The sequence below is a fragment of the Hylobates moloch genome, unplaced genomic scaffold (assembly GCF_009828535.3).
Source record: "Hylobates moloch isolate HMO894 unplaced genomic scaffold, HMol_V3 SCAFFOLD_4, whole genome shotgun sequence".
NCBI lineage: Eukaryota > Metazoa > Chordata > Mammalia > Primates > Hylobatidae > Hylobates > Hylobates moloch.
The window spans coordinates 41,132,691-41,148,063 of record NW_026652279.1 but is presented as its reverse complement, the minus strand read 5'-3'; the positions used below and the strand labels follow the sequence as shown (position 1 = coordinate 41,148,063).

General features: G+C 42.9%; 1 protein-coding gene across 2 annotated transcripts in view; it reads right to left on the bottom strand.

The window, feature by feature from the left end:
- Window positions 1-15,373, bottom strand: part of HGD (homogentisate 1,2-dioxygenase) — a 56,282-nt gene that overhangs the window by 18,740 nt on the left and 22,169 nt on the right. The window contains exons 5-9 of one of the 2 annotated variants that reach the window (XM_032150074.2): window positions 6,947-7,006; window positions 4,848-4,939; window positions 1,936-1,970; window positions 1,032-1,111; window positions 366-465 (exon numbers count right to left, since the gene is read on the bottom strand). In XM_032150074.2, coding sequence (XP_032005965.1) covers window positions 366-465; window positions 1,032-1,111; window positions 1,936-1,970; window positions 4,848-4,939; window positions 6,947-7,006 — 367 coding nt within the window. The remainder of the gene's footprint in view (window positions 1-365; window positions 466-1,031; window positions 1,112-1,935; window positions 1,971-4,847; window positions 4,940-6,946; window positions 7,007-15,373) is intronic. The other variant, XM_032150075.2, reaches the window with a different exon arrangement.

Below are 15,373 nucleotides of genomic sequence, written 5' to 3'. Positions count from 1 at the left end.
CTTTTCATAAAGAATTAGTCAAATTCTCATCTCTTCTGTGGAGCTGTTTCTGGTGACCCAAGCCCACAGTAACCCAAACTTCTATATTCTTTCTTGTACACACTATGCAACCAGAAATCTATTACGTGCTGTCTTTATCTCCAATTCTATATACTATTCTAGAGAGATTTATAATGGATTGGTTTCGGTTGCTTTCTGTTTTGCATATATTTTCTAGGAAGACACTTGGTCTAGAGAAGAATTTGTCTAGAGAGAAAAGTGGAAGTTTGAGTGAAACAGCGAAAGGAGAAGGATGTTTAACTTTCATGCAATTATCTGTGTCCTATATCTCAAGCGAGGCTTAGAGGCTTGTAATGAAGATTTACCAATTGGTCCAAGGTCAGGTAACTCAAAGTGGACACCGTAGACCTCCAAGATGTAGCCCCGGGTTTCCTCAAAGACGTCTATGCTGAACCGCATTCCTCTCTGGAATGGAAAGCAGACACTGGTGTGCCCTCTGAAATCACAGCTGTAGTTATAAAGAAGCTGCCCAGAGCCATAGCCCATCCCACATGCAAAAGTAAAGCTCTGGTTTGTTGAGCTGCTTGGGAGGTGACCAGAGCAAACATGAGTTAAAAAGAAAAACTGAATGCCTATCACATATGTGACCCAAGCCAATTCTAGTCTACCCTCTCATTGGGTCCGGAGATAATGGTAAGCCTGATTTAGCCACACTAAAAAAAAAAAAAGTCCACCTTCACTGCCTCTACTGCCATTAGTGGCAACAGGGCCTTATCCACAGTGTATGTAAATATTTAGGAAAGTGCAATGACAAGTGGTCTTTCCTTTAGAATTATGTGCTATATTAAAACAAAGCAGGCACCCAAGCTTGCTTACTCTTCAGCACATGGAACCTTCTGCATAACTCAAATTCCCTCCTCGTTGCCCAGACATGACAGAGAAATTTTAGAGTTGGAAATAGCAGCAGCTGAAACATCTGACTGCTCCCAAATTAGTGAGAGGCAGGGAAGAGAAGGGGACACATCACCAACCTGAATGACGCAGATCTCATTGGGCTGTACAAGCATCTTGCCAAACTCGGTGTAAATGAGAAGGTTCCCTTTCTGGGGAACTGACAAAAAAAGACAGGGCAGTGGTGAGCAATTCTTTTGGTGTGATAACCATTTCATGAACAGGAAAGACTTAAGGCTGCATTTGCTTTTTCGTTCCAAATGAAAAGAGCTTTATTGAGTCTCTTGGGGAAAAAGATAAATTCTGACAACTTAGATTAGCTATTTTCCTATCTAGAAGAATGTGAATAAAACAATGACTCTGCTTTTTTGGTCACCAGGCAAGGAACTTGTATACGCACAATTTTGTGACATGGCCAAAAAGGGGTAGCAGAAATAGGATGGAAAATCACCCATTTCTGATCGTTCCAGTGAAAGGCTGATGTTTGCTTGTGTAACATATACACGAAAATGTTGATTCCAAAATATTGATACTAAAAAACCATCAAATGTAATAGGCAGACCAGAACAATCTCTGGTAGACTTTACATTTTAGATGGTCTCATGAAAATTTGAATTTAAATTGCAGTTACTAATGATAAATGGGCTTTTACTGAGTGAGTCTGAAGGCAAATACAGTTACCGTAATAAGTTAATCCCATTAGTATTAGTCTTCATTTCTTTTCAGGTGCCCAGGTCTCCCACATCAGAAAGGTCCAGAACAGATGGGCAAAGACAGAGAGACAAGGAAATAGAGTAGGGGCTTTGAGGCACACTAGAAATCTTTTCCAGACCACCTGTGGCCTCTAGACCTCAGTCTCTGGATTGCATTAAATGAAATAAGACAGGTTGGAGAATGAAGGAAAATAATGTGCCTAAAATTAGAAAGCAGCTTGTGGTTAGGGGTCAATTAACGGTGAGGGGGTCTGAAGTCTTCAGAACTCACCAATCAAGAAGTCCCCATCTGAATTGTAAAAGCATCTGAAACATATAGAGTAATTCTTGTGATTTTCAGTTTTAACATTGTCTAGACAAATTACTTCATAACACAAATCATTGTTTAGTGCCTATGTAGCAAGCTCAGAGCTGGGTATAAAATGGGGAGCAAACTGACCCAGGCTCTGCCCTTGTGGAACTTAGAGTCTCGTGGGGAGTCAGAGAGCAATCATATAATTACAGAACAATATCATTGCAGACTGTAATGACCCTGTGAAAATCAAGTTCAAGGGAATGAAAGAATAGGGACTTGGTTAGTTTGAAGAATCAGCAAAGGCTTCTTCAAAGAAGGGACACATTTGACCTGAGATCTGAAGGTGTTATCTAGGTGAGGGATTGGAGAAAGGAAAGAATGTTCCAGGCAGAAGGAACAGCAAGTGCAAGTGCTTAGAAGGAGGAGGGCATACGGCAGGTTGAAAGAAGTGAATGAAGGCCAGTGTGGCTCAAGTGGAGAGAGGGGAGGTGGCCTGATATGAGATTTGACCCAAAAAGAGGCCTCCAGAGCCTTGTCACAGGGCTGTGATCTTGTCCCTGATTCATGGCTCACAAGGTCGCTCAGCCAGGAAATGTAGAGTTGGGCTTTGGACACAAATGGTCCAGTTCCAGAGGTAGTGTATAATAAGGCAGGAATGCCATTTGCATACTTTGTTTTGCAAAGCCAGTATATAAGCTCCTCTACTTAGGAATTTTAAGCTTACACAGAACTATTAGCTGAAGCCAAAGTTGGGTAGCCTGCTACTAACGAGTGGTCCTAATGGAAACTCACACAGTGTGACCTGGGACTCAAGAACAGCCCTGGGGAACCTTAGAAATTAAGGATATTCAAAGGCACGTGTTCTCAGGATCTCCTGAGGGCTGGGTCATGGGTCACTGGTCACTCATATTTGGCTCAGAATACATCAATTCAAATATTTTACATATTAATAGTTTGACTATTTTTGTCAACAATAATTTGGCACCTGGACACATTGGGCCTCAGAGAAGACTCAGAACCCTGAAGGAGTTGCCTGAACTCAGAGCTAAGGTACCAGCAGGGACCCATTGAAAGCACCTTCAACTTTGGGCTTCTCCTCTGATGGAACTGTTAAGTCCTCCTGAGCCCTGTTTGGTTGACAGTTCTTGATTTTTCCCTCCTGGGAAGTTCTTGTTTAGGTGCCTAATTCTAGTTCACAGGTGCATTCTAAAGGATTTTCTCCATTGTCTTTTTCTTCTTCTTCTTTTTTTTTTTTTTTTTTTTTTGAGATGGAGTCTCACACTGTCATCCGGGCTGGAGTGCAATGGCGTGATCTCGGCTCACTGCAATCTCTGCCTCCCGGGTTCAAGCAATTCTCCTTCCTCACCCTCCTGAGTAGCTGGGATTACGGCGCCCACCACCACGCCCAGCTAATTTTTTGTATTTTTAAGTAGGGATGGGGTTTCACTATGTTGGCCAGGCTGGTCTCGAGCTCCTGACCTCGTGATCCGCCCACCTCGGCCTCTCAAACTGCTGGGATTACAGGTGTGATCCACTGTGCCCGGCCTCCGTTGTCTTTTTCTAAAGACAACAAGAATGACCCCCTTTTGGGTACCCTGTTTGGTTTCTAGTTTGGAGGTGAATTCTAAATGGTCTTCTCCATTGTTTTTTCTCCCAAAATTTAGCTCGATTGGCTTGCCTGCGCGTTCGCGTGACTGTCATTTTTGTGCATAAATGAGAGACTGAGCTCCTCAGCTCTGAAGAGAAAGAGCATTTTGTTCTTCCCAACTGAAAGGCACCCTGGGTGACTAGGGGCTGAGTTGCAGTGTCTGGGGGATTCATCCCCTGTGATGTGCAGTGGCCCTACAGGGAACCCCCCTGCAAAAATAGTTTAAAAAGATTTGTCCCGGAAACGCATATAAGAGCTGATCACTTGGCATTTTGAGGGCTCTCAGAGGTGCTAGATCTCTGGAGAGAGAAACTGAGGCACGTAAGAGGGTGGAAACGACTCGGTGGTGAAATACTGTGGAGTCCTGCCTACAATCAGTACACCTATCCACCACCCAAAAAACCCCTACGCCACAGCTCAGTTCCTCCTTTTAAGAAAAAAAACATGGGAAACAAATAATCTAAGAATGAGGAAAGACAAGGAGAAAGGTGCCTCTACTTGCAAGTGTTTGTGTAAAATGGAAAAGTTCAAGGGTATGCCAGAGTTTCTAGTACTCCAGCTGGTTACATATTACAGTCTGTTGTGCACATTTTAAACCCATGGGAAAATTGTATCATTCAGAGCCCAAAGGTCAACCTGCAACTACAGAGTTTCTAAGCTCTCTATTTCTCTTTCTTTTCTGCCTGCTTTAAATCTGCTGTTACTTTTCTACTGAGATAAAAACCACAGTTTGGATCTAATGTACACCTTATATGTGTTGACTGATGTCTTACATCTCCCTAAAATGTATAAAACCAAGCTGTAGCCCAATCACCTTGGGCACATGTTCTCAGGATCTCCTGACGGCTGTGTCGCAGGCCATTGGTCACTCGTATTTGGCTCAGAAAAATCCTTGAAATATTAAACAACAACAACAGAAGGATATTTGGACTCAAACTTAAAGTCAAAATGCCTTTCGATCTACTCCTGCATTCCAGGGCTCCATCCTCCCTTTTCTGTTTACATTGTTATGTGATGTTCTTGTTTATATCACAGATGTTCAGTCAAGATAAATGCCTTTTGTCTCATTCATTATCGTTGTCAATAAACATATATCAATATTGCCTTGAGGAGAAAACCAATAACAAAAACAACTATGTATGTGCATATGTGACTTCACAAGAGTGAAACCTGGAGTTTGCCTTCTGGCCAACAGCCCTTAGAAGATGGGCATGTCCTGCCCTAGAACTGAGCCACTTACCTGTTCTCCATGGAGGTATTGCAGAGGAAAATGTGGATAGCAAGCCCGTTGTTAGACTTTATGTCTCCAGCTCCACACAAGGTATGCAGGCCCTGGGAGAGAGCCACAGAAGAGGGAAAGGTTAATGTGAACAGTGCCCAAGAGGCAGCCCTTCCACTGGTCCCTGCGGGTCATGAGGCACATTTCTACTAGGGTCTTCCCTTTGGGACCAGTGGGACATTTGGAATCCAGGCAGCCTCTGAGGAGCTTGAATTTACTGACTCATGTTTGTTGGTTTGTGGTTTACCCTAGTCTCTAGCCATGGCCTAAATCTGGGTTGTCTTAGTGGCTATATCAGAAGAACTTACAGAGTATCAGTTCATTACTTGGTATTTTATCAATTTGATGCTTGACATCAACTGGAAGAAGAGATTCTGTTGGAGGTACCATCAGGCATCTAGGAGGCTTGGGGAGGAAGGTTGCAGCATCAGGGACCAGTTAATGCCCCTCAAGTACACTCCACTATGGGCAGCCCTCTGCTTATGAATAGGGTCAGCCTAATCTCTCTGGAACAGGGCAGAGGACTGTATTCTGATGGACTGTAATTCTCTCTGCTGTGTGACCAGATGATCCACAGTGCAAGAAACCTTAACACATGGGTCTTCTCAAAATAGCCCTCAGCCCCAAACCTGCAGATGGAGAGTCAAAAGGAGAGAACTCTGCTACTCCAGGTATCTACAATTCACACAAGAAAGGAGATGGGGATATCATTTTGTATTTTAACTCAATTTGTAAGTTTAGGGTATATTTAAGTGAGTCTACAAAGAGTCTGGAGCACTTAATAAAGATGAGAACTTCAAGATGTTTCCAACAATTTATCCTATGGCTGGGCACTCAGACTGTCCCTAAGTAAGCCAAGAGCTGAGGCTGGTCTGCAGAACCCTCCACTGGTCTCTTTGAGCCCCACTTCCTTAGAGCTCCTTTCTCCTCTCCCCCAGATACTCCTTGCTCTGTGCAGTTATTCCAATACTCCTGGGACCAAACAGAGCTTCCAATCAGCATTGTACTAACTAGAGTTGCCATGCTGAATTGACGCCATTCTAGCCCAAGCATCTACTTCAGGGAGATTATGAACTTGGATGGGAAATATTTTATATTTACCTTTGCTAATCTCTGAGTGAAATTTATCATTTCTTTCAACTAATATGAATGTGGGCAAAAAACCACAGCAGTATTAGAGGTGCCTGTAACTTTATCAATGATAAAAATCATGGATATCACATTATAGTTGTTATAGATACCTCAAAGTATATTTATGCTCATACCAGAATTATTAGATGTTTTCCATAGATATTATGATTTAGCGCATTAACAAGAAAGCATGGCCTGGCGCGGTGGCTCACGCTTGTAATCCCAGCACTTTGGGGAGGCCGAGGCGGGCGGATCACAAGGTCAGGAGATCGAGACCACGGTGAAACCCCGTCTCTACTAAAAATACAAAAAAAAATTAGCCGGGCGTGGTGGCGGGCGCCTGTAGTCCCAGCTACTCCGAGAGGCTGAGGCAGGAGAATGGTGTGAACCCAGAGGGCGGAGCTTGCAGTGAGCCGAGATCGCGCCACTGCACTCCAGTCTGGGCCACAGAGCGAGACTCTGTCTCAAAAAAAAAAAAAAAGAAAGCATATGAATGACTATAAACGAAATCAAATTTGTTTTTAATAGTATTTTTATCATTATATTTCAATATCATTAGCTTCTTTGTAATTTTATATAATTTATTTTATACATTTATAAACAAAGACATCATCAGACTATCAAAGCGAGCAAAAAGGTTAAAAGCCCCCGTTCTAGCCAAAAGAAAGGAACTTAAGTAGGAAAATGTTCAATTGCCATTGGCCTTTCTGAGATATAAATAGTTCACGAATACCCTCTGGTGTCAGGGGCCATATGGTTTCTGTAAGTAAGACATCCCTCCACCAGCCCCCAAAGCATATGCAGGTGGTTTTGTCTCTGCTGCCTCCTGATAGGGCTGCTTCTGCTTGGCATTCAGCCTGCAAATGGTTGGCTCACTTACCACAGAAGAGAGGAGAGCAGTAGGAAGGGTGTGGATGGGACTGACTTACACTCACAAAGTCTACTTTCTTCTGAGATGCTTTTGGAATCTCAAATGGTTTCCATCTAAGCTGGAAAAAAAATACACATACAGAAAAATTACTTCACAAGGGTAAACCATAGACCTTCTAAATAAATAGCATCAATTGCATAGAAAAGAAAGGACAGCTACCCCCTCTGTGAGGCTCTACTTTTGATTTTGTTATTTTAAAATGATTATCCATCATTTCCTTAAAGGGACTCTGTTAGTTTGTATGTTATTTGTGCACGTGCACACGCGTGTTTGTGTGTTTAAAACTATATGAATATAAACTGCTTTTGTTCCTTAGCACTTTAAATTATAAAAATAAAAGAAAACCATTGCTTCCTTTTTTGAAAGCTATTTGTTTCTTTTAACATTTTGCTCAGGCACTTCAGTGAGTTTTGACTGATGCTGCTTTTCATGCTATTTATAATCAGGTCCCTTTCCTGGCATGCCAGCCTCTCTGTGTGGGCTCCTGACACTGCAGGGGAAGGTTCTACTTCTACTTCAAGCCCTTAGAGTTCTAAATTATTTTTTTAAGAGAAACAAAGGGCACCCAGCTGAGATCTGATTTGGTAAATGCAGTACCAGGTTCAGCTGCTTCACCAAACCCCACGTTTGTCCCTAGGCTGCCTGACAGTTCAGTTTAAATCACAACAATCTTTAATTTGATAATGAAATGATCTAAGGAAGAGGGCAGGAAAATCAGCAGGTTTAGGCCCTTGAAGTGTCAGCCCAGCGCTTATTAATCAACTTGGCAGCAGGCCTGACTTATCCAGGCTGGCAGCTGATAAGCCCAGCTGCCACGTTTCATGGAGCGACCTGCTCCCTGAAGACTAGCTCCACTGGCTACAGCACCTGGTCAAGGTGGGCTTGGCAGGGCCTCCATCAGGTCACAGGGCTCAGCTCATTCTGTATTTCAGGGAGGCAGCCAGATGGGAAAGGAAGCAGCAAGTGGAAAAGGCAGCCTTGGGATTATTCTGCCTCTCTGACACACACAGTCAGGCAGCAGCCTTCATTTCTTAAAAGCAGAGCAGGATGGTTACATTCTAAGATACTTAAAAAGGATGTAAAATGTTGATTTGGGAAACAGTGCTGAAATCATGCTTCAGAAAGAAGGAAATGCTTTAGGACTACTTTCATTAATGATGGTATCTCTTAGGGGTATAATAGGGGGACCTGAGGGCAAGGATCTAGGAAATGGTTTCTCAACCTTGGCACTATTGACAGTTTACACCAAATAATTCTTTGTTGTGGGGAGGTGTTCTGTGCATTGTGGGATGCTTAGCATCATCCATGGCCTCCCTCCACCAGGTTCCAGCAACATTCCACCAAGTTGTAACAACCAAAAATGTCTCCAGAAATTGCCAAACATCACTTGGGGGAAATTTTCTCCCAGTTGAGAACCACTGACCTAGGAGGATATTTCCCTGACATCAGGAAGTGCCACAGCTAAGCACTGCTGGATTTTTTAGGGGAAGTTCTGGTCTACCACTAACCATTACCTGCTGCTTCCTTCTATAGTAACAGAGCAGAGTATTTATACCCAGGAAGATTGTTAGGAAGACAATACTACCTAGAATCTTAGTTTCAGAAAGAGTCATATTTCTGGATTTCCCAGTAGAAGGGATTTAAGTATCAGATCAGTGGTTGCCTGGGTAATCTTTTAACTCTATCCAGAGATTCTCAATCCTGGCCACTCATGAGAATCACATGGAGAGCCTTTGAGACCAAGACCAAATTAAATCAGAATCTGTGAAGGTAGGGCCCAGACATCGGTATTTTATAAAAGTTCTTCTAATGTGCAGCTAGGGTTTAAGAATCAGCACACCCAATCCAGAGGTTCTGTGATTCTTGTATTGATGAACCAAGCATCATACTCAGAAAAGTCCATCCAGTCAACCAACCAACCAACCAACCAACCGATCAATCAACTAAATTCTGGCATCTTGGGCCATACGTGGCAGTGACAATGCCAGTTACTAAATAGCAGGAGTGATTAATTAGTACAAGTCTAAGGATTTACAAATCTAAGGAAAAAAGTGATCAAGAAAAAAGAAGAATGAGCAAGGGGAAAGAAAGGAGAGAGAGAGAGAGAGAGGGAGAAATCCCAGTAGCAGGGGATTTGCTGCCCGGTTTGTTGTACTGGGACAATACCTTTTTACATCTGCCTGATGTTAAAATACCTGTGGTAAGGCCAGGGGCGGTGGCTCACGCCTGTAATCCCAGCACTTTGGGGGGCCAAGGCAGGTGGATCATGAGGTCAGGAGTTTGAGACAAGCCTGGCCAACATAGTGAAACCCCATCTCTACTAAAAATACAAAAATTAGCTGGGTGTGGTGGCATGCACCTGTAGTCTCAGCTACTTAGGAGGCTGAGGCAGGAGAATCTTCTGAACCTGGGAGGTGGAGGTTGCAGTGAGCCAAGACCTCACCATTGCACTCCAGCTTGGGCGACAGAGCGAGACTCTGTCAAAAAACAAACAACAACAACAACAACAAAACAAACAAACAAACAAAACCCCTGCTGTGAGTGGAAATAAAGTCCTGGCCCTCAGAGAAGGGATTTGTCTTCTTTGAGTGGAGAAGGCTGAGCCAGAGAGACTGATGGGTTGACCAGGTCAGCTGGTCATTTTTCAAGGTCTTTTGTAGCACATTAGCCCTCAAGTCATGAGAACAGAGAGCCTGAGGTGGTGGAAGAAAATGCAACTACATTTCGTATTGAAGAGAACATACCTTCAACAGGGCCCACAATCTGGAAGAAGCAATGACCTTGATGAACCTTCTCTAATGCAAAAAATGGTCCTCGCCAAATGACAGAGATGGTATAGGGAGAGGAGTCATTTATCTGTTGGCCCTGATGGCAGAAGATATACAGAGTCTATATTCAGATCATACTGGACCTGTATCATGAAGGATAAGAAAATCCCCAAGGTGGTTCTGATAAACTCAGTACTCAAAAGAGAAAGCAGAGATTTTGGTCAGGAGCGCTGATGTGATATTTTGGTAAGTGGGAGGAGGGAGACTTGAGCAGAGGATTAATAGGAAGCGTCCATGGAGTGCATGGTACAAACATCTATTAAAGCCAGCTGCAGCTTTATTGTATGCTGTGGAGCAGTAACTCTCTGATCTAAGGCCAGACCAAAAGGACAGTGCACTGAAGACTTGGTTTTTGCCACTGTCTCTGTTCCCATTTACTCTGTGATCTTCAGGAAAGCCATTTTTTCTCTCCAAATTTTGTTTTTTTCTTACATATAACAACGGGTGCTGGTGAGAACTATAATTTCATAATTCTCTCCAGAGAAGAACCTCTGAAAGAAGTAAAGGATGCTTGCTGACTGATTTAGTCCTTGATATGGGCTAAATTGTGTCCTCTTCCAAATTTGTGTGTCGAAGCCCTAACCGCCAATGTGACTATGTTTAGAGATGGATTTTAAAGTTAAAAGAGATCATAAATGTGGGGCCCTAATCTGATAGGATTGATGGCCTTATAAGAAGAAGAGATCTCTCTCTCTCTGCATGCACTCAGAGGATAGGCTATGTGAGGATACAGTAAGAAGGACTGTCTTTAAACCAAAGAGGAGCCTCACAAGACATCAACCCTGCTAACACCTCGGACTTGGACTCTCAGTTTTCAGAACTGTAGGAAGATACATTTCTGTTGTCTAAACTACCCAGTCTGTGGTATTTTGTTATGGCAGCTTGATCAGACTAATATAGTCCTACAACTTTTTAAAACAGTTTGTTTATACTATACACTATTGTTAAATAGCTTCTTCTATATAGAATTTACTTATTAAACATTTCAAAAACAATAAAATCAGTTGTAATGCCCAATGCAATGGCTTGACTATAGTAGGCATTAATATTTGTTGAATGACTGAATAGATGAATAAATTTAAGGCACTGAGAACATTGCTAAGAACAAGACTAAAGTAAATTTTTGAGATCTTTTTTTTGGGGGGGGTTGGAGTCTCGCTCTGTCACCCAGGCTAGAGTGCAGTGGCGCGATATTGGCTCACTGCAACCTCCACCTCCTGGGTTCAAGCAATTCTCCTGCCTCAGCCTCCTGAGTAGCTGGGACTACAGGTGCATGCCCCCATGCCTGGCTAGTTTTTGTATTTTTAGTACAGATGAGATTTCACCATGTTGGCCAGGCTGGTCTCAAACTTCTGACCTCAGGTGATCCACCTGCCTCGCCCTCCCAAAGTGCCGGGATTACAGGCATGAGCCACTGTGCCCGGACTGTGAGATCTTTTGGAAGTCAAAATAACATTCAGGCGATGTTCAGAAAATCAAATATTTCTAAAAGTACAAAGGTAAAATGTCAGTTCTTCCTACATGTGTAAAATCATCACTTCCATATCTTTTCGTTAAAAAAATTTTTTTTTCCAATCCTGCTCCTTCTGTAGATCACTTCTATATCTTTTCTGACTTTCTGTTCAGTTGTTCTATCAACTGTTGAGAGAGGGGTGTTGAAGTCTCCAACTAAAATTGTGGATTCGTCTATTTATCCTTTTACTTATATTATTGCTTCACATATTTTACAACTGTATTCTATGAGTTCTATTGGAAGATAAACTTTTACTTGCTAGAAATGAGGTGGTCAAAAATAATTTGAAAGCATCTTTAAGGGTGTCCAAAGTTAGAATTAAAAATTATTTAAGATTACCAAAGGAGGAAGACAGAATTGGTGTCAACATTTGATTATCAAGATTCAAAATTCATGCTCAGAGATGAAAAGAAAATATTAGATAATTGGCCTAAATATTTCCAGTTAGAATACTGGGAGTTGAACTAGATGATCCGAGTATCCCTTTCAAAACTGAGATTCTTTAATTTACTGAGATTCCCTCCAAATTTCCCACGGACTCAACTACATTGGATGACTTGAGTACTCTCAACAACACTGGCTGAGGATAGACAGACATATCATTAGAAGTCAGTACCACCTATCCAAGAATTTTGAAGTAACTTCTAGGTGAAATAGTCATCATAATGTACATATTAGTCTGTTCTCACATTGCTATAAAGAAATACCTGATACTGGGTAATTTATAAAGAAAAGAGATTTAACTGGCTCATGGTTCTTCAGACTGTACAGGAAGCATGATGTTGGCATCTGCTCAGCTTCTGAGGAGGCCTCAAGAAATGTACAATCATGACAGAAGGTGAAGCAGGAGCAGGCATGGCTTACGTTGCAGGAACAGCAGCGAGAGAGAGAGAGAGAGAAAGAGAGAGAGAAAGAAAGAGAGAGAGGTGGGAGGTGCCACACACTTTTAAATGACCAGATCTCATGAGAACTCACTCACTATCATGAGGACAGTACCAACAGGGATGGTGCTAAACCATTCATGAGCAACTGTCCCCAAGATCCAATCACCTCCTGCCAGGCCCCACCTCCAACATTAGGGATTACGATTTGATATGAAATTTGGGTAGGGACACAGATCCAAACCATATTATTCTGCCCTTGGCTCCTTCCAAATCTCCTGTCCTTCTCACATGTCAAAATATAACCATGCCTTCCCAGCAGTGCCCAAAAGTCTTAACTCATTCTAGTATTAACTCAAATGTCCAAAGTCTCATCTGAGACAAGTTAAGTCCCTTCCATCTATGAGCCTGTAAAACATAAAATAAGTTAGTTACTTCCAAGATACAATCAGGGTATAGACATTAGGTAAATACTTCCATTCCAAAAGGGAGAAATTGGCCAGAACAAAGGGTCTACAGGCCCCATGCATGTCTGAAACACAGCAGGGAAGTCATTAAATTTTAAAGCTCCAAAAAAATCTCCTTTGACCTAATGTCCCACATCCAGGGTACACTGGTGTGAGGGGTGGGCTCCCAAGGCCTTGGGCAGCCCCACTCAGGTGGCTTTGCAGGGTTCAGCACCTGCAGCTGCTCTCATGGGCTGCCATTGAGTGCCTGTGGCTTTTCCAGGTGCACGGTGCAATCTCTGGATGGATCTACCTTTCTGGAGTCTAGAGGATGGTAGCCCTCTTCTCATAGCTCCAGTAGGCAATGCCCCAGCGGGGACTCTGTGTGGGAGCTCCAACCCCACATTTCCTCTCCATACTGCCCTAGTAGAGGTTCTCTGTGAGCACTCCACCCCCGCAGCCAGCTTCTGCCTGAACATTTAAGTTTTCTATACATCCTCTAAAATCTAGGTGGAGGCTCCCAAGGCTTAACTCTTGTATCCTGTGCACCTGCAGTCTTAACACCACATGGAAGCTACCAAGGCTTATGGCTTGCACCCTTTGAAGCGGTACTTGGGTCCCTTTGAGCCACAGGAGGAGCTGAAGCAGCTGGGATGCAGAAAACAGTGTCCTGAGGCTGTGCAGGGTAGTGAGGCCCTGGTCCTGGCCCACAAAGTCATTCTTCCCTCCTAGGCCTCTGGGCACTGTGATGGGATGAACAGCCCCAAAGGTCTGTGAAATGCCCTTGAGGACTTTCCCACATTGTCTTGGCTATCAGCATTTGGCTCCTTTTTATTTATGCAAATTTCTGCAGCCTGTTTGAATTCTTCTCCTGAAAATGGGCTTTTCTTTTCTATCACATGGCCAGGCTGCAAAATTTCCAAACTTTTACACTCTACTTCCCTTTAAATACAAGTTAAAATTTAAATATAGGTTTAAATCTAAACTTATTTTTAAATTTAAGTTCCAACTTCAGGTCGTTTACTTGCTCATGCATGTGGGCATAGGCTGTTAGAAGCAGCCCGGTCACATCTTGAATGCTTTGCTACTTAGAAATTTCTTGTACCAGACACCTTAAATCATCATTCTCAAGTTCAGAGTTCTACAGATCCCTAGGGCAGGAGCACAATGCAGTCAAGTTCTTTGCTAAGGCATAACAAGTTTGACCTCTGATCTAGTTCCCAGTAAGTGCCTAATTTTCATCTGAAATCTCCTCAGCCTGGACTTTATTGTTCATATCACTATTGGCATTTTTGTCACAACAATTTAACAAGTCTCTAGGAAGTTCCAAACTATCCCTCATCTTCCTGTCTTCTGAGCCCTCCACACTCTTCCAATCTCTGCCAGTTATCCAGTTCCAAAGTCACTTCCACATTTTCAGGTGTCTTTATAGCAATGTCCCACTCCTTGGTACCAATTTTCTTTGTTAGTTCGTTCTTGCACTGCTATAAAGAAAGACCTGAGATTGAGTAATTTATAAAGAAAAGAGATTTGATTGGCTCATAGTTCTGCAGGCTGCGCAGGAAACATAGCAGCTTCTGCTTCTGGAAAGGCTCAGAAAGTTTTCAATCATGGCAGAAGGCAAAGGGGGAATGAGGCATCTCATATGATGGGAGCAGGAGCAAGAGAGGGTGGGAGAGGTGGTCGCATAATGGGGGTGGATTTCTCACGAATGGCTTAGCACTACCCTCTTGGTGCTGTTCTCATGACGGTGAGTTCTCATGAGATCTGGTCTTTAAAAGTGTGTAGCACCTCCCTCCTCTCTCTCTCTTGCTGCTGCTCCTGCCATCTGAGATACCTTGCTCCCCCTTTGCCTTCCACCATGATTGGAAGCATCCTGAGGCCCCTCCCAGAAGCAGAAGCCACTATGCTTCCTGTACACCCTATAGAACTATGAGCCTCCTTTCTTTGTAAGTTACCCAGTCTCAGGAATTTCTTTATAGCAGTGTGAGAATGGACTAATACAATGTATAAATAGTTGTTAGCAGAGAGATCCAGGGTAATTTGTGGTGGTGAGTTTCAGTCCAGGCTAAGAAAGATAGGAAGGATTAAAATAAAACCGTGGCTCACTTGAATTCTTCAGAAACTTTGGAAATTTGAGGGAAAAAAAGGTAGCATGAATTATGTGGAGAGAAATCAGGCTTTGGTTGATCTATTGGAGTTCTTTGAGGTGATAGGCAAGAGTATAGATAAGGAGGATCCAAGTCACTGTAATTTAGATTTCTAAAAGTCTTTCAGGCCAAGCAAGGTGTTTCACGCCTGTAATCCCAGCACTTTGGGAGGCCGAGGTGGGCAGATCACCTGAGGTCAGGAGTTCGAGGCCAGTCTGGCCAACATGGTGAAACCATGTCTCTACTAAAAATACAAAAATTAGCTGGGCATGATGGTGGGCACCTGTAATCCCAGCTACTTGGGAGGCTGAGGCAGGAGAATCGCTTGAACTCAAGAGGAGGAGCTTGCAGTGAGCTGATATCACACCACTGCACTCCAGCCTGGGTGACAGAGCAAGGCTCTGTCTCAAAAAACAAAACAAAACAAAAGTCTTTCATGAGGTTACAAATGAAGATGAGCCATCAAGGACAAAAACTTGGATTCTCATTTGACCTTGTCCTTGAATGTAAAGCTAAGAGCTTTAAATCCATTACCTAGCACCTAGCACAGAGTATAGAACATAATAGTCACTCAATTAATATTTGTTGGATGACATTTAATTCCCAC